The sequence below is a fragment of the Choloepus didactylus genome, chromosome 4 (genome assembly GCF_015220235.1).
Source record: "Choloepus didactylus isolate mChoDid1 chromosome 4, mChoDid1.pri, whole genome shotgun sequence".
NCBI classification, from domain to species: domain Eukaryota; kingdom Metazoa; phylum Chordata; class Mammalia; order Pilosa; family Megalonychidae; genus Choloepus; species Choloepus didactylus.
Window position 1 is genome coordinate 55,729,415 of NC_051310.1, and position 18,267 is coordinate 55,747,681.

At 36.4% G+C, this 18,267-nt stretch overlaps 1 protein-coding gene and 1 pseudogene across 1 annotated transcript in view; both read right to left on the minus strand.

Annotated features, from left to right (window-relative positions):
- TMEM260 (transmembrane protein 260) overlaps positions 1 to 18,267 on the minus strand; it is a 65,071-nt gene that overhangs the window by 38,521 nt on the left and 8,283 nt on the right. The window contains exon 4 of the mRNA XM_037832641.1: positions 590 to 767. Coding sequence (XP_037688569.1) covers positions 590 to 767 — 178 coding nt within the window. The remainder of the gene's footprint in view (positions 1 to 589; positions 768 to 18,267) is intronic.
- LOC119531425 lies at positions 3,272 to 5,612 on the minus strand (annotated as a pseudogene).

The following is an 18,267-nucleotide window of genomic DNA, read 5'->3' on the forward strand; positions in this document are numbered from 1 at the left end:
ATACAGCGCTGCCTATACTAAGATGACTTGGTATTTTCCGGCATGTGTACTGTAAGGTCTTAGAAGACAGAGCTCCTTCTCACTTCAAATGATTTTGATGACAGTGGTTACTTAAGAATTCATTGTAATCTCTTCTGAGCTACTTTGTTTTCATATTTGATACCCTTCTTTGAAAGAAAAATACAAATTTGATCTTTTTTGCAATTAGGGAGTAAGTCAATGTACCATATGGTATATAATTTAAGGTGGTCAGTCTAGAGTTTGGCACCTTCTGATGATACACAAATGATGGTGGAATTAACCAACAAGCCTTTCTTTCTCACAAGACTCATAGCAGATTTGATAATCCTCTCATTCCCCCCAAACGTTTAAGCTCTGAGGGGGAAAAAAGTCCCACGTTTTACAAAAGCTACAGTGGTCCCATTCACGATAAGAGAACTGAGATCATTTTCTCTTCCAATATACCTAGATTGCCTCAACAATAATCAGAATAGATAAATGGTATCTAAACCAAAGTTAAAAAGAAATTCAGCATCTGTCTAACAATTAAAACAAAAAAATTTATTTCACTTTGATTAAAATAGGTTACCTTTGATCTCTCTTTTGCAGTTGCTGCCTCCTCAAAATGTACAGTAAGAGCCATAAGCAGCCCCACAAACAGATTGTTTAAGCTAAAAACTTCTGCTGCAATGGACCACTGCCACGTTAGACGAGAAAATGAAAACACCCCCGCAGCAAGGATTCCTCCAGCATATGAGCCAGAAAGCCTGCAAATACAGATAACATGCAATCTTCTTTCCCAACAAAAACAACTGACTTGATTTTCCTTTTTATAAACTGTAGCAGCAGAAATTAAGACAGTCACCCAGCACTATCCCAACATATTATATGGTTAATACATTACTTCATGTAATAATTTCTTTCAATGGATTTTAATTAAGTCCACATATTAACCTATTAAGAAACAAATGAACAAACCCACTTGGTATCCCATAGACAGAATGAGGTTTAGTCCTCAGAAATAACCTCTAGGATTCTAGCTAGTTCAGAAAACCTGATGAGATAATAGCTAGAGAGATAACAAACCTGTGTTATTTTTCTTGCTATATCCACAAAGAAGAATGATATCTGGTTTTAGATTAAGAATGAAATATTTTTAGTTGTAAAAATTGATGAAATGGCAAAATATCTACTTAGAACACTCATTATCACTTCTTGTGGAATGCTTGGGTCTGAGACTGTTTTTTACCTTTAACTCTCAAGATATGGCAAAGAATGTCTTGGTCACAACATGTCGCGACTTAAAGATTTTATGCAGCTAAGTTCTTAGTTTCTGATGGTTTCTTCTTTAGACAAAGGTGTAGTTAACAACAATATTTTTAAAGGGGTGTGTGTGTGTGTGTGAATTTTACTAACACCAAAAGAATCAAATGCTTCACTTGGAAACAAATTTCTCACTCCCAAATGCCAACAAGAGCTAGGCATTTAAAATCAAACAAGAATCTGGATCACGAGTCAGAGACTTGATTTAAGACTGATAATGTGTTTGAATATACTAGAGCATATCAATCCAAAACAACTTTTTATTCTTGCTTACAGTGGAAATTATGAAAATTGAAGTTACTACTAAATTTCTATTTCATAACACAGTTATGAAATTCAACAAACCACACTATGTTTAATAATTATGACATTATATGGCCCCTAGTTATTACTCTTTAAGCATTTTGTTGTCAAAAAAATATGGAGCAATTCTATGGCTTTTAATCAACCATAGTAGAAAAAAAATTAGTTAAATAAAAATTTCAGTATCATCAAACCTGTTTTTCCCTTTGAGTTTCTATTTGCAGATGATTTCTAGTTTCCCCCCTCATAAAAACCTGTAGTTTCCTATTTCTCTCAGAGGTCCCCATTTTCCCAGTGATCCCGCTTCCTTCTTTTTCCTTTTCCTTTTCCTTCCAAATTACTTTAATTACATTCATTCTTTTCTATATGGACTTCAGCTTTAGATTCAATTATGTTAAGTTTCTTAACTTGTCTTCTGTTTTTCCCATCTATTCTGCAATATAGCATCAGATTAAACTTCCTGAAGCTTGAAGGAGTTCCTACTGACCAAAATAGGGATAATTTGAGCATCAAAATAATTATAGTAATAGATTATGACCCATCAAATAAAAATAAGAATCCATGAATCTATAGTGATGTGAATAAACAGAGAGAAGGGATAGTGCTTCCTTTCAGGAGAAAATCAAATAATAACTGTAGAAGAAATGGTGAAATTAGAAATCACCAATTGCCAACAATATAACAATAATAATCAATGAGTACCAAAACTAGTGGGTGAAAGTTCGTGGAATACAGGATATATATAGTCTCAAAGTATCTCCCTATAAGCAGATTAATTACAAAGGGAAAAATGGTAAATTTACAGTGGCAAAACCTTGGCACAATCTTGTCCATGTGACTAAAGTTAATAGCACCAGTAATGGACAGACATCATGATGTGCTTTTTGATCTCTTGCAATGAAAAGTCTATGGCATCATTTCTATGATATTCCTGCCAAAAACGTATGACCTGAATCTGAGGAAACATCAGACAAACCAAAATTAAGGGATATTGTACAAAATAACAGGCCTCCATTCATCAAAAACGTCAATGTCTTGAAAGTCAAACAACAAACAAACAAACAAAAACCTGACGATGTGTTCCAGATTAAAGGAGACTGAAGGGATATGACAACAGAATGAAATGCATGGTCTGGGATTTTCTTTTGTATAAAGGACATTATTGGAACAACTGGCAAAATCTGAATCAGGTCTGCAGATTAGTCGTATCAATAATAATTTGCTGACCTTGATAATTGTACTGTGGATATGTAAGACACTCTTCAAGAAACACACTATGAAGTATTTAAGGATAAAAGGGCATCATGTCTGGAACTTATTCTCAAATGGTTAAAAACAAAACAAAACAATATACATATATATACATAGTCAAAGATACAACATGTAAAATATTAATATTAATATTTGGGGAAATAGGGCGAAGGGTATACACACAGTGGGATACTGTTGTGACTTTTCTATATGTCTGAAATTATGTCAAAATAAAAAATTAAAAAAACAGACCAATAAATTCTTCAGATAAATTAATTGCTAACATTTATTGAACTTTTTGTCAGGTGTCACGTATTGTTCTAAGAGCTTTCCTTATATTAATTCATTTAATTTTCACAGTAACCCAATGAGTAGGTGTTATTTATCTCTTTTTTTTTAAAAAAAATGAAGAAATTGAAGCCCAGAGATGTCAACTAATTTTTTTCCCAAGTCCTATGGTGAGTAAGTGGAGATCCAGGATTCAAACTGTTAATCTAAATACTTAGTGCCACTACATTATGGGCTAAAAGATGGTTATTTTAATTTTTAATGTCCAATAAAAATTTACTCTAGATTAATGATAAATAGCATTTTTATTTAGCTAAATATGTGCCTCCTGGGGTGAAGAGTAGAATAGTATAAAAGTTACTTGAATTATCAGACTTGTGTTTCTTTCTTTTTTTTTTTTTTTTGGCTGGGTGTACTTTATTGATGGTACATGACAGAGTAGGGTTCTCAACCCCTCCCCTTCCTCAGTGGGTCTGGGATGGAAGCTGTGGAGGACGGGCGATGCTTGGTGTCAGGGGATCAATTTGGGGCCAGGACTCCCCAGCAGCTAATGGCCTCTCCTCCTCTCATGCTGTCGCTGGGGCTGGTGGCCCAGGGCCTCTTACTCCTTGGAGGCCATGTAGACTATAAGGTTCACCACCCTGTTGCTGTAGCCAAATTCATTGCCATACCAGGAAATGGGCTTGACAAAGTGGTTGTTGAGGGCAATGCCAGCCCCAGCATCAAAAGTGGAAGAGTGAGAGTCACTGTTCAAGTTGCAGGAGACAACCTGGTCTTCAGTGTAGCCCAGGATGCCCTTCAGGGGGCCCTCTGATGCCTGCTTCACCACCTTCTTGATGCCATTGTATTTGGCCACTTTCTCCAGCCAGCAAGTCAGATCCAAGACAGACACATTGGGGGTGGGGACATAGAAGGCCATGCCAGTGATCTTCCCATTTAGCTCCGGGATGACCTTACCCACCACCTTGGCAGTGCCGGTAGATGCAGGGATGATGTTCTGGGCAGCCCCACAGCCGTCATGTCACAGTTTCCCAGAGGGGCCATCCACAGTCTTCTGGGTGGCAGTGATGGCGTGGACGGTGGTCATGAGTTCCTCCACGATGCCAAAGTTGTCATGGATGACCTTGGCCAGGGGTGCCAGGCAAGCACTGGTGGTACAGGAAGCACTGCTGAAGATCTTGAGGGAGTTGTCATACTTTTCATGGTTCACGCCCATCACAAACATGGGGGCATTGGCCAAAGGGGCAGAGATGATGACTCTCTTGGTGCCACCCTTCAAGTGAGCCCCAACCTTCTCCATGGTTGTGAAGACACCAGTGGACTCCACAACATATTCAGCACCAGCATCACCCCATTTGATGCTGGTGGGATCGCGCTCCTGGAAAACAGTAATTGGATTCCCACTGATGACAAGCTTCCCATTCTCAGCCTTGACAGTGCCTTTGAATTTGTCATGGGTGGAATCATACTGGAACATGTGGACCATGTAGTTGAGGTCAATGAAAGGGTCATCGATGGCCACAACCTGCACTCTGCTGGAGATTACAGGAGCCCTGGTGACCAAGTGCCCAATACGGCCAAATTCGTTTATTCCGACCTTCACCATCATGTCTCAGAGATGCGGCTGGCACTGCACAAAAAGAAGCGGCTGTCTGGCGAGCAGGCAGGAGCAGAGGGGCAATTTGTATTTATTTCTATGTTTTATCAAAATAACATGCTACCAGCTTGAACTGTATCCAAAACTCTTGAGCCTGGTTTTACCCTACTTTTTTGAAAGGGCAATTAGTTAAAGTTTAAAACCACAAAACAGTTTATTAAAGAGAACTGAGAAAGTCCTGATATGTATGAATCCTCAGGAAGAAAACTCAAGACTCACTAATCTACAATGATTTTTAACACGTTATTAAGCTCAGGAAGACATCCTAGCGTTTGAAATGCTGGCATTAATTACTGGAATTATGAACTATGCTAACTGCCTTTTCTAATATTTCACAGGGTTTTAAAAATTGAAGAGAGTAGATAAAATCAACTTCAGTGATAAATTTTATCCAGTCACCTTAAACTATTATAGATAGTTACATACATTAGCAATTTGTTGAAGACTAATCTTACATCAGGAAGGTCTATAATCTGATTTTTTTTTCCCAAAGGTCAGGAAAGCTTTGCAATGACTGAATCCATATACTCTTTTACCTGATTTTCCTCAGTATCAGGGAAATAATTTGTGAGACTGCTGGGTAAGGTTATGGAAGAAAAGGTAACTAACATTAAAAACCAGTAATGGAAATCAAACCTATAATCTTGGCCTTTTCAGCATCAAATGAGCTTGCTTAGAAATCAAACTAAGTCTATAGGAATTTAAAATGAACCCCAAGGTAACAGACCTTTTGATTTTTTCTTGTTGTTGTTCTGCTCAACATCTAAAACCTCTTCCTATGCTTAGGAGGCATAGCCCCCTCCCATTATACATGCTGAAAATATAAGATATTCACTTTTCCAGTCTCCCTTGCACCAAGAGTGTTGGCATGACTCAGGCTCTGCCTGTCAGAAGCACCTGCTCCATTCTTTGAATTGTAGTCTAGTGAGGCAAAGAAGCAGGGACAGGAACACAATCTGTTCAGACATGGCCAGTGAGATCTTTGCCTTGTTTTCCGAGATAACGATGGCAGCACTTTCAGTGGTAATGCCCAAAATTCAGCTGCGGTGTCTGGTACCCAGACAGGGCAATAAGTGGCCGCTTCCCTAGAACACACCTGTGATAGGACTCTGGATGATGTTTTAGGCTCGAGCTTGGTAATCTGGCCCTCACAGAGATTCCACAAGCTCCCCAACATCATTTTAATACTGTCCTTTTCTCCTAAACACAGCCAGAGTCAACTGCTTGCAACCATGAACCCTGACTGAAGCATACTGCCTTCCCTTTTTATTATTTCTATTATGTTTTCAAGAGAAACTGTGAAGAAATTCTGAATATAAATGCTAAAGTTCCCTTAGCCTTGTGGAAAATAAGAACAGAGAGTAGTCTGGCTAGGAGCAGAGGGTTATGTGTGTATCCATGCATGGAATATGTAGAATATGAAATATTTTTGGAGGCCCCATTGTTTTACTGTTTATATTGACAAAATAATCTATACAGGCTAAGCCTGTATAAATTCCAACAGTCTTTTATAAGTCAAATGGTGAATGTGCCTTAAAATGCAAGTTTTAACAGACTGCCTTTAAAAGTCTGCTTTATGCTTGCTAAGATTCAGAATCAAGCAACATTTGCTGACCAGGTAACATAAACCAACTAGTGTATTAAGAAAAGTAGAGACGATCTGAAACATCTGTTGTGGGAAAACTCAGCGAGCTGGAGAAGGATCCACACAGCATTTGTGGGCAGCAATAAACGTTCACCTGAGCTTGGAGACTCTGGCAACGTTGGATATGGAGGGGCATCAGCAGTCTGCAGCAGCCTGAGCCAGGCCTTGAGAAGCTGGATGGAGTTGAGGTTAGGGGCTTTGCAAGGTAGGTGGGGCATAAGGGCAAGAGGGAAAGGAAATTAAAGAAATGAATCATGAGGCTTAGACTGGATAGGGAAAGAGCTGTAAAGTCAGTAGGGGGCTGATAGAGAAGATAAAAAGGATGAGCAAAGGGTTCAAGGAAATGAGAACTGGAAGCTAAAATCAAGCCAAGGAATAGGAAGCCAAAGAAGGGGACATCAGATTGTTAGAGAGGGAACAGGCCAGTAAAGCAAGACTAGATTCTACTGTTGAGAGCAGCTAATGATGGAAGAGACTAATAAAGCCGGACTCAAAAATCACAAGATTTTAATCACAACTAAATATTTATCCTGAAAGCCAAGGAGTGATTGGTATACCATGCGTTAATAGGCCCACAGGCTGAGTGCAATGTGAGAGTACAGGTATGTAGCTCAGTGCCAAGACATCACATATGTGTTCACAAGGACATGAGAGCCACCCTGACAGTAACGGCAAGTTCGGTGTGTGATTTGCGCTGAAAAGTCAAAGGACGATGTCAGCAACTATAAAGATGATTTTTTGGAGACTTTGGAGAAAGGTCTTCTATTCACTGTCTCTGTAGGACAGCAGTCTTATTATATTCTGCAAGTCACTATCTGAGCATCAGCTAATCATGCTTCATTTCACCTTAATGAGACAGAGATAAATGACTAAAAGGCAAGCTGATGTCAAGGATGATGAAGACAAGTTGCAGAGTTATGGCTAGGCTCAGCATCAGCCTCACACTTTCCATATCTGCAGTCTCTACCAGCTGTTCTGCTCTAGCACCCCACTGAAATTGCTCTCATTGAAGCCCTCCAATGACCATCTAACTGCCAAATACAATGGGCTTTCTGGACCTCTCTGTTGTGTTGATAACTGTTGGTGATCACTCCCCCTCCCACCCCACAATCTGTTGAGTTGACATCTGGGTCCTCTCCTTCCTCTGGTTTTACTTATATGGCTCTGAATCTTCCTTCTGTATTTTCTTTGAATGGCTCCTCTTCTTCCATTAATTCCTTTAAAGCTGGTATTACCCAAGATTCCATTCTCAGGCAATGGTTCTTCTCATTCTACATCAGCTAACTTGGTGGCTTTACCTACTATCTTGATTTCAACTGCCAACCACACACAAAAAAACAAATCTGTCTCCAACACTGTCCTCTCCCTCGGTTTCAGACTTAAGCCCAACTGACTGTTTGTACTCCCCACTGAGGCCAGTCCAACTCCAATGTCCCATGGAACACCAATGTCAACATGTGCAAAATTAATTTCTCATCTCCCGAAAATAATTCCTACTCCCATCTTCTCTATCTTAGTGATTTTCATTATCTACCTAGTTTTCTAAGTTAAGAGACCTGAGAATCATTGTCAAAGCTTCTTTTCTCTCTCTCGAATGATGTACCACATCCTACTAATTTTACTTCATAAACATTTTTTTAACTCATTTTCTTTTTTCCATCCAACACAACTGCCCTATTTCAGCTATTATCACCACCTCAGGCTCAAACCAATGCAATAGTACTATAAGCTGTCTGCCTCTAGTCCTGCGCTACCACTGCCACCAGTGAAGGAGCTAAAACACAGCCGATCTTGCAAATTTCTGCCTTCAACCCTTTAATGACTCCCTTTAATTATAAAACATATTCCAAGTTCCTCATCGAGATAGAAGGGACCCTTCATTTCTCGACATGACCCACCTCAAACTTCATGTTCCAGCAATGCTAATGACTTTTAAGTTCCTATACTCACATGCTGTTTCTCACCTCTGGAACACTGTTTTGCTTTCATTTGGCTAACTCCTACTTATTTACAACTCAGCATAGCCATCACCTTTTCCAAGAAGTTTACCCCAAACTACTTACGCTAAGAGTAGGGTAGTTGTCAAATCTCTAGGTTCTCACAATCCTCTGTATGTATCTCTACCATCCTTTACTTACCATGCTGTATTAAACAGGCACTGGATAGACAGATTTCTCTAATATATCTAAAAAAAAGTCGACCTTGAAATAGGAATTTAAAATTTTAACCTAATCAAAACATAATAAGGAAACTAGATTTGAGGAATTTTAAAACTTCTATATAATGTATTACAAGGCCAGTACAATTATTTTTGGGCTACTGATAACACTAGAAGCCATGTCATATTAATGTATTCATTTAATTAAAAGTATATTCCACTTTATATATATGACATGTTCCCAGAAAAGCTATTTGCTTTTTTTGAAAACTAAATATTTTTCCACTTACATACATTTTTTAGTTCAGGTACACTTGACTTTTTTTTTTTAAATTATTGTGGTAATATATATAAAATATAAAATTGGCCATTTTAACCATTTTTTAGTGTATGATTCAGTGGTATTAAATACTTTCACAATGTTGCGCAACTATAAACCATTTTCTATTCCTAAACAGAAACTCTATATCCATTAAGTAATAAATCTCTATTCCTCTCTCCTCCCACCCCTGGTAACCTCTAATCTACTTTCTATCTCTATGAATTTGCCTATTGGAAATACTTCACATAAGTGGAATCATACAATATTTGTCCTTTTGTGTCTCGCTTATTTCACTTAGCATACTAGTTTCAAGGTTTATCAATTTGTAACATATATCAGAACTTCTTTCCTTTTGATTGCTGAATAATATTCCATTGCACGTCTACACCACATTTTGTTTATCCACACATTTATATTGCCTTTCACATAATGATGTGTAAATTAAGTCCCTTACATTTTCTCAACCTTTTGAGAAATTTCAAACTAAATAACTCAAAGTTTCCATCTTATGTCTTATTAAATTCAATATCAGTGAAACTTCTGACAGTATCAGTAAGCCACTGTGTATTTGAGTTAGAAAAAAACACTCAATTTACAGAAGGCTTTCCTAAGTGATGCTGCAAACATAGATATTTGCAGAATATTAGAATATTTGATAGAATGTTTCTGAAGGCAAATTTAGTCTTGAGCTTGTTAAGAAAGAAAGGAGAGTAAGCAAGCACTTTTATTACCTGTTTGTTTATGAGTTAAAAAGAAAAATATTTTCCTACGAGTCTACAGAATTCCTGCAGCCTTCAATGAATCTACTGTCCTTCTTGATCTCTGGGGCCACTGCCATCTTATGAAACTGGCCAATTACGATCCTTCTCAACGAAGGGCGCCCCAGTAATGATTTAGACAAACTAGTTGTATTCTCTTCTGGGGAATAACTCTAATCAGAACACTAATTCATTCTACAATTTTTTCCCCTTAAAAGGCTACCACATTTGATGGGTTGAGCCCTCTACCATAAGTTTTACCCTTGGGAAGACGGTTGCTGCAAAGGAGAGGCTAGGCCTCCCTGTATTTGTGCCTAAGAGTCTCCTCCTGAATGCCTCTTTGTTGCTCAGATGTGGCCCTCTCTCTCTGGCTAAGCCAACTTGAAAGGTGAAATCACTGCCCTCCCCCCTACGTGGGATCAGACACCCAGGGAAGTGAATCTCCCTGGCAACGTGGAATATGACTCCCGGGGAGGAATGTAGACCCGGCATCGTGGGATGGAGAACATCTTCTTGACCAAAAGGGGGATGTGAAAGGAAATGAAATAAGCTTCAGTGGCAGAGAGATTCCAAAACGAGCCGAGAGATCACTCTGGTGGGCACTCTTACGCACACTTTAGACAACCTTTTTTAGGTTCTAAAGAATTGGGGTAGCTGGTGGTGGATACCTGAAACTATTAAACTACAACCCAGAACCCATGAATCTCGAAGACAGTTGTATAAAAATGTAGCTTATGAGGGGTGACAGTGGGATTGGGAATGCCATAAGGACCAAACTCCACTTTGTCTAGTTTATGGATGGATGTGTAGAAAAGTAGGGGAAGCAAACAAACAGACAAAGGTACCTAGTGTTCTTTTTTACTTCAATTGCTCTTTTTCACTCTAATTATTATTCTTGTTATTTTTGTGTGTGTGCTAATGAAGGTGTCAGGGATTGATTTAGGTGATGAATGTACAACTATGTAATGGTACTGTAAACAATCGAAAGTACAATTTGTTTTGTATGACTGCGTGGTATGTGAATATATCTCAATAAAATGATGATTAAAAAAAATAAAAATAAAAAAAAAAAAAAAAAAAAGGCTACCACATAGGTTAGTATAGACTGGAGTGAACTAGTGACACATCCCGGAGTAATTTGGGCAGATAATAAAACATATATTTACAGCCTCCCCCTCCCCAGCCCCGAGGATCTGGGGGAAGGTGCGGATGTGTTGGACATCCTCACCTGGACTGGTGTTGATGTTGTCACAAACATTGGGACTGGCGGTTTGATGTGCTGAGCCCTCGAGCATGGGACTTGCCCTTATGAAGCTCATTACCACAAAGGAGAGTCTAAACTTGCATGTAATGGTGCCTAAGAGTCTCCCCCCGAGTACCTCTTTGTTGCTCAGATGTGGCCCTCTCTCTCTCTAACTGAGCCATCTCGACAGGTGAACTCGCTGCCCTCCCCTCTACGTGGGACCTGACTCCCAGGGGTGTAAATCTCCCTGGCAATGCAGAATATGACTTCCGGGGATGAATGTGGACCCGGCATCATGGGACTGAGAGTATCTTCTTGACCAAAAGGGGGATGCAAAATGAGACGAAATAGTTTCAGTGGCTGAGAGATTTCAAATGGAGTCGAGAGGTCACTCTGGTGGACATTCTTATGCACTATATAGATAACACCTCTTAGGTTTTAATGTATTGGAATAGCTAGAAGTAAATACCTGAAACTACCAAACTCCAACCCAGCAGTCTGGACTCCTGAAGACAATTATATAATAATGTAGATTACAAGGGGTGACAGTGTGATTGTGAAGACCTTGTGGATCACACTCCCTTTATCTAGTGTATGGATGAGTAGAAAAATGGGGATAAAAACTAAAGGACAAATGGGGTGGGATGGGGGGATGATTTGGGTGTTCTTTTTTCACTTTTATTTTTTATTCTTGTTCTGGTTCCTTCTGATGTAAGGAAAATGTTCAGAGATAGATTGTGGTGATGAACGCATAACTATGTTATCATACTGTGGACAGTGGATTGTATACCATGGATGATTGTATGGTGTGTGAATCTATTTCAATAAAACTGAATTTAATAAAAAAAAAAAAAAGGCTACCACATATATTTAGGCTTCTGGGGTCAGAGTTAAATTATATAAGTAGAATGAAACACTATTTCTAAATCTTACTGCTTGTAATACTGTTAAATGAGTTGGTGGCCCAAATTTCTGGAATAATCTTTAAAAAATACATGGAAGGAATGTCCAATGTGACATTATTTAAGCAGCAATTTTAAATGAAATTGTTGTTCTGAACCCATAAAGAAACTGTCTTGTATCATCTACAAAGTCTAATGTACAGATGAGAAGTAGAGATAAATACCCCAAAAATAAGACAAAAAAAACAATTGTAACCTACCCATACACTAAATCTGATGTTTTTTTTTTCAAATAAAAATAACAATTAAAACCACCATTGTGTTTTTAGTTGGCACTTCAGGAGTCCTACTTTCCAATTTCATTTTATTTATTTCTTTTGAATAACTAGGCTTAAGCAATTATTATTCTTTTAGAAAGCAACTAAGGAGTTAAATTTATTTTAATTATACTTAACATGCTAAAGTGGCATCTTAAAATAAGCTCTTAAAATTAAAAAACAGATTTTTCTACTGAAATTGATGAATCCATTTCAACAAAAATTAACAGCAAACTGGAGAAAAAGATAAATTCAAATGAAGTTATGAATAAAATGAGAACTCTTTTCACCAGAACTCATAATCTATTGCAAAATAGTCTATAAACTATTTCCCATTTTAACTGAAGAACACCTTTTGATGATTTAGATATGTTATAATAAAAGGGGTTTTCTATTCTTAATCTAATTCTCATAAATGCCTCATACAGAAAGGTCAAAGGAGAATTTTTCTTTCAAATAAAATCCATATTTTCAGAATCTAACCTGCACTATAAAAAGATACACTCTTAATAGGTCATATGAAGAAAAGTTCATACACTGGACTTCAAACACCATTATTATAATTTTAATAATACAACCATTGTATTGTGAAAGATAGTCACATGCCAATCAATACCAATCATCACGATTAAGTTTTTACAGTGTTAGAGAGATATACTCAATTCTCAAAGTCTCATGCTAATATAGGAAAGCAATGCTATAGGTCAAAACATCAAATAGTGCAAAAGTTATTATAGTATGTTTTATTTATATAAATACAGTTTATATTATATAGATAAAATTTATTTTGGAGTAAATAAATCTTCCTAATTGCTTTTTACTTTGGTTAACACTAAAATCATAGAGTTCACATTCCAGGAGAGCACAGTGGTCAATCAATGAGGAAAGTCATACTAAGAGCATGATAGATAGCATGGGAAGGGTGGTCTAGTGTTTAAAATTTCACCCGAACAGCATAACAGCAATCTCCATGAGATAAGGAAGATATGGTACTATTAAGGAAATCCTAACAAATGTGAATATCGGAATTCTGTGGTTAAAACATAACTGTTTCCTTTTTTATCCACAAAATCCATGAGGCCTAAACAAGATTCCTAAAAAAGGTACTAATTATACAGTTTGCTCATTGATGGAATACTATCCATCTGTTGACACAATGGATAAATCAGGAGGTTACAATTTATACCACTGACACAGGTTTGCTATTGATAAGGTATATTTTTCTTTCCACTACATGGTATTTGATTTTCATGTGTAGTCACATGCTTGTCTAACCCTCAATCAAGAGGCAAATAACAGAATCCTGAAATTCTTTCAGAACACACATTTGACGTGCCTCATAAAATTCATGAATGTATTTGTCTTCAGTGTTACCTGCAGGCAAAAAACTCAACATGGTGGGTGAACTATTCTCCATCTACATCGAGAACTCCTACTTGAAGTAAGTGGAACTTGATATGCAGCATCTAAGCATCACTATGAAGTAAATCACTCTGCATGTCAACTTACATCAATGACTAAAGAAGTGAAATAGATTAGAAGGAAGAAGTATCGTAAAACAAAGTGCAATCAATGGCAAATCTACCACTCCCATCCTCTCAAGTTCTTATCTTTCTGGGTTTTGCTTATGAAAATGATGCATATATATATATCTTCAATCTATCCAGAGGATGGTCACACTAGAGAGCTAAGCTACTGAAAGGTGCACTACTGAACCCGTCTGATCAGTGCCACTTGATTCAATATTCTTTCCACCAATATGTACTGAGCATCTAATATGTGCCAGGAACTCTGTGGGCAAATTACAGTCAGTGGCCATTTAGAGAGCAGTAGGATTTAAATCTTTTCATTTTAAGTTCAGACCTACTTAAAGCAAATTGATAATTTAGGGCATGGTATATTAAAGTTATATCTCTGAAACTACCACCACCATACCCAAAAATATTTAAAACATTTCTACCTTTAATGAATTTGCAAATAAGCTACTTTGTCCACAGTTTATAAAAATTCATTCTCACTTCAAATAAAATCCCACCAAGGTTAGTTCTGTTTCACCAGGTTCAATCAAAAGGAGTACTTTTTTACCCTGAATTTTCAGCTACATAAATATTAACTACCAGTACACTAAAATGAAAAGTACAAAGTATTATTCCTGATCTAAAACCACTAAATAAAATTAGGAAAAAATTTAAAAGCCTTCAAAAAGGAAAAAAGCACAACTGAAATGGAGGCAATAAGATTATGAAGTTTCCATAAATAAAATGTAATCATACAATTTCCATTAGATTTAAAATTCATGCATTAACAAATGAATGATAAAACTATTCAAGGTTTAGAACAATTCTGTTTATTATCTCCCATCAACCTATACCTGAATATCTAAAAGAAAAACACTGAACTTGGATTTATAGGACATGTCATCATTTATTTTACATTTTATTACATTTCCATGTAATAACTTGCACAATGAAAAGCAGTATCTAACTGAGGCAAAGCCTAGTTTAAAATAACTCCTGAATTACAGACATTGGTCTATTTTGTTTCAAATGTTTAAAAATACTCAAGATCTCAAAATTAGCTAGTTACTCAATGTTGATAGTATATTTTGCACTCAGCAGCAAAACTGAAATTGGTTAAAAGTATATCCCAGCAAATTATTCTCAAAGGTATTTATCAAGCCATGTTATCATACTAAGTTTTAACTGAAACTTAGATGTTGCATAATTTTTTAAACATTATGATACCAAAAGTATATGAAGTAAACTCAAAACATCTAAATAACAAAAATCTATGTAATGAGTTTATTAAACTACTTCCACAGCAATACCAACCTAGAGATTTAGTATTAAATAGTCTCATGCAAAGTTATGAAGTATACTTTAATTTTTCAAGTCATTAAGATTGTTTTCTATTTTTATGACTTTGAAAAGCAGCAAATCTATCTGAATTATGACCTGTAATTTTAAGAAATATATGCATTTATTATTATGACCATCATAACTGATGACTAGTTCCAGTGGCAAAATCTCGGCAGGAAACAGATTTAGCAATTTAAATGTTTTATAAGTTTTTGTAATTGAGGAAACTTTTCATAATCTGACATTTGTTAAAACCACTTATTAGAAATTATGCAGCACAGTAGCTGTGGAAATATGAGCTAGCTTCACAATTATAAAGTCAGCCTATGCAGCCCTCTCCTATTGTATATGGCAGCATAAACCCCACGGCGGCCTATCAGCTAACTGGCAGGCAGGGGGCTGCTCTATTCAAAGTGAGAGATACAAGCTGCAGGGCAAAAACCTGGCAGCTCCCATCTGACCCCACAATCCCCTACTGGTGACAGCTCCAAGCTCCATGGCAAATTAGGCCTTCTCATATTACAATTGGAGAAGACAGATTCCATTAGCAGTATCTGAAATTGAGTGGAGAGCTGCACTGTTATCAGACTTGACTCATAAGCACTGCTATTAATCAGAGCTATGATAGCATTTATATATTTCAAGCTATCTGCTGCCGCTGTGATATTCTGCTACAAAGGGTTGATGGGACTTAGGAAAGTGAACAATAGAGCTTTCTGGGAAAAGCAGAGTAAATCAAGAAAGTCTATGACTTCCGCACATTCTGAAGGGATTGTGGTTTACATAAATTTTCTCCCAATTGGAGATTGAGCTCTTCCTCATCTTACACATGGGATTTAGTTGTCACTCAATGGTAACAGCTGTGAAAAGGTGAAGCAGCCCACCGCTCAGAATATTGCCTTCGCTTTTAAAGCAATTAACCCATGAACAGGAGGATACCTGGTGATATCAAAGGGATTAGGCCAGGCAGTGCATTATTAACATTTCATTGAACTAATTCTAACTCTGACTAGCTGTCAGAAAAGACTCTACAGTCTTAAAAAAGAGTTTTTGCCCTGCTTTTTCCCTTCCAAATGAAGTGAAGCTATTAGAGCCTAATATGTCCTTCTACTTATAAGAAAATGTAAACGAAGCGAGCTCTTAATATGCTTAACCAGTCTGAGTCAATGCAATTTTAATACGAGTTCGAGAGAAATATATGATCAATTAACCAGGGATCAAGACAGATATTCTCCTCAATGGAAATTAATGCTCCAGTACTTTCCATTCTTCTTCAACTACAAAAACTTAGTGACTATTTGTTACCTATGAATAGTTACTTCTGAAATTAGGAAGAGCTTCACATTATTCTCTATGGCAATAATCTAAAATACGCTTTGAGCTAGAAAATCCAAATGTCTCTTAAGAAGGAGATTCTGCATTCTCTAAGGTATGGCATTTTAATTTTCTATTCTTTATTGAATAGAATCTTAGCTGAAGTTGCAAGAATAGGAGACACAGTATTCCGAATCAGGTGTTACTTTTCCAAAAGTTTAATCAAAAAAATTTTCAGCAGCAACATAATGTTTAAAAGTATATAACATAAAAAACATGAAATCCCATAAATAAAATACTGGCAAAAAACCATCAGAAGATATTTAAATATAACTGAAATTGATCATAAGTTCCTTGTAATGAGCAGGCAATTTCAATATACCTTTAATTATTATAAATATTCATGTATTTTAGGTTACCTGCTTGACATTAAGACCTCTGTCTCCTACTGCATGATGTTGTGTTTTAGAAAGTTTTTTATGCAAATTTCTTGAAACAGCTTGTTTAAAAAATTGAAAAACAGCTTCTTTAGTGGTTAATGACTTGAAGTCTTACTTTCTTTAAAATGAACACTGAATTTTGATGATAAAAACTAAAACAGTTTTACTTTCAATTCACAGGAGTGCTCAACGAACAGTACTGAATGAATGCTTCTGTAGTTGCATTTGGCCCATAATAGTTTGAAAGGATATCTTGACTCCCATACCTATTGAGGACATATTCCCTATCCTGTAACTACCAAAATAAATGATACACGATACGACCTCATCTGAGATCATCAGCAATTTCAATCTTCCCTGTGGTAGAGAATTTTTATACAATGCTATCACCATCCTCCACTCTATCATTTAGTGACACCAGAACATATGAAATGTAAACATGTAGATGTTTAATGACAGAGATTTTAGTTCTCTACTTTATTCAGTATATAAATTTAGTGAGCTAATTTAGTGTTTCTTAGAAAATAATTTTGAAATTCAGGCATTAGGCAGTGGTAAATAGTGTTCCTATTAGCGATTTACATTACCTACAACTTATTTTATATTATTAGGATTTGTACATTTCAAATAGAAAGAATATCTTAAATATCATGCTATCAAGTTTAAAAATCAATTACTTCAGTAGGCTTACAGGAGAAAATCTCAGGTCCTAGAAATCACTAACTGTATTACATAATCTTAAATACACAGATGTACACATTAATAAAATAAATGCTATTTCATATAAACGAAATGTATTAGATTAAATTCCCCTAAAAACATATGCTTAAAAATTTCCCGGAAGGGAACCATACATAAATACATAGAAAAACAATTGCCACAATCATACTATTTTTAATTCAATAAACTACAGTGACACATATAGCTTTCTATGTGCTGTTTTCCTCTTATGCCTTCTACATTAGAGCAAAGCAAATAAAAATGAGTTCTTGCCAACCATTAGGAAAGACTGACAAAAAAATGCAGTGTTAATGACATCTTACGGCTTTTAAAAGCAAGAGAAAGATGCAAAAAAAGCAGAAATTACATAGTAATTGGAAACAACGAATAAATTGTCCTTTCAATCTAAGTCATGTTTACTGAAAAAAATGGAGCTTTTTACATCAACACATTTAAACAGAAATTTGCTTTTGAAATACAATCTTTGTTTAAAAGGTACAGAAGGTCTTTATGTCCACCCCAAGAGCTAAATATAGTGAATGCTATGTGAACAATTACCTGAAAAAAACTTAAACCTGTTAAAAGAATTAATTTACTGCACACCAGTCAGCACTAATCCCACATGTACAGTAATGTTCTCTTAAGTAATTGGGGGGGGGGGGAAATAAGAGGGAATAAAACTATTTCCTGGATCAAAACCCTTCAATATTCAACAACAAAATGAATTTATGATTTGGTCTATAAATAAATAAAGTAGTGAAATGTCTC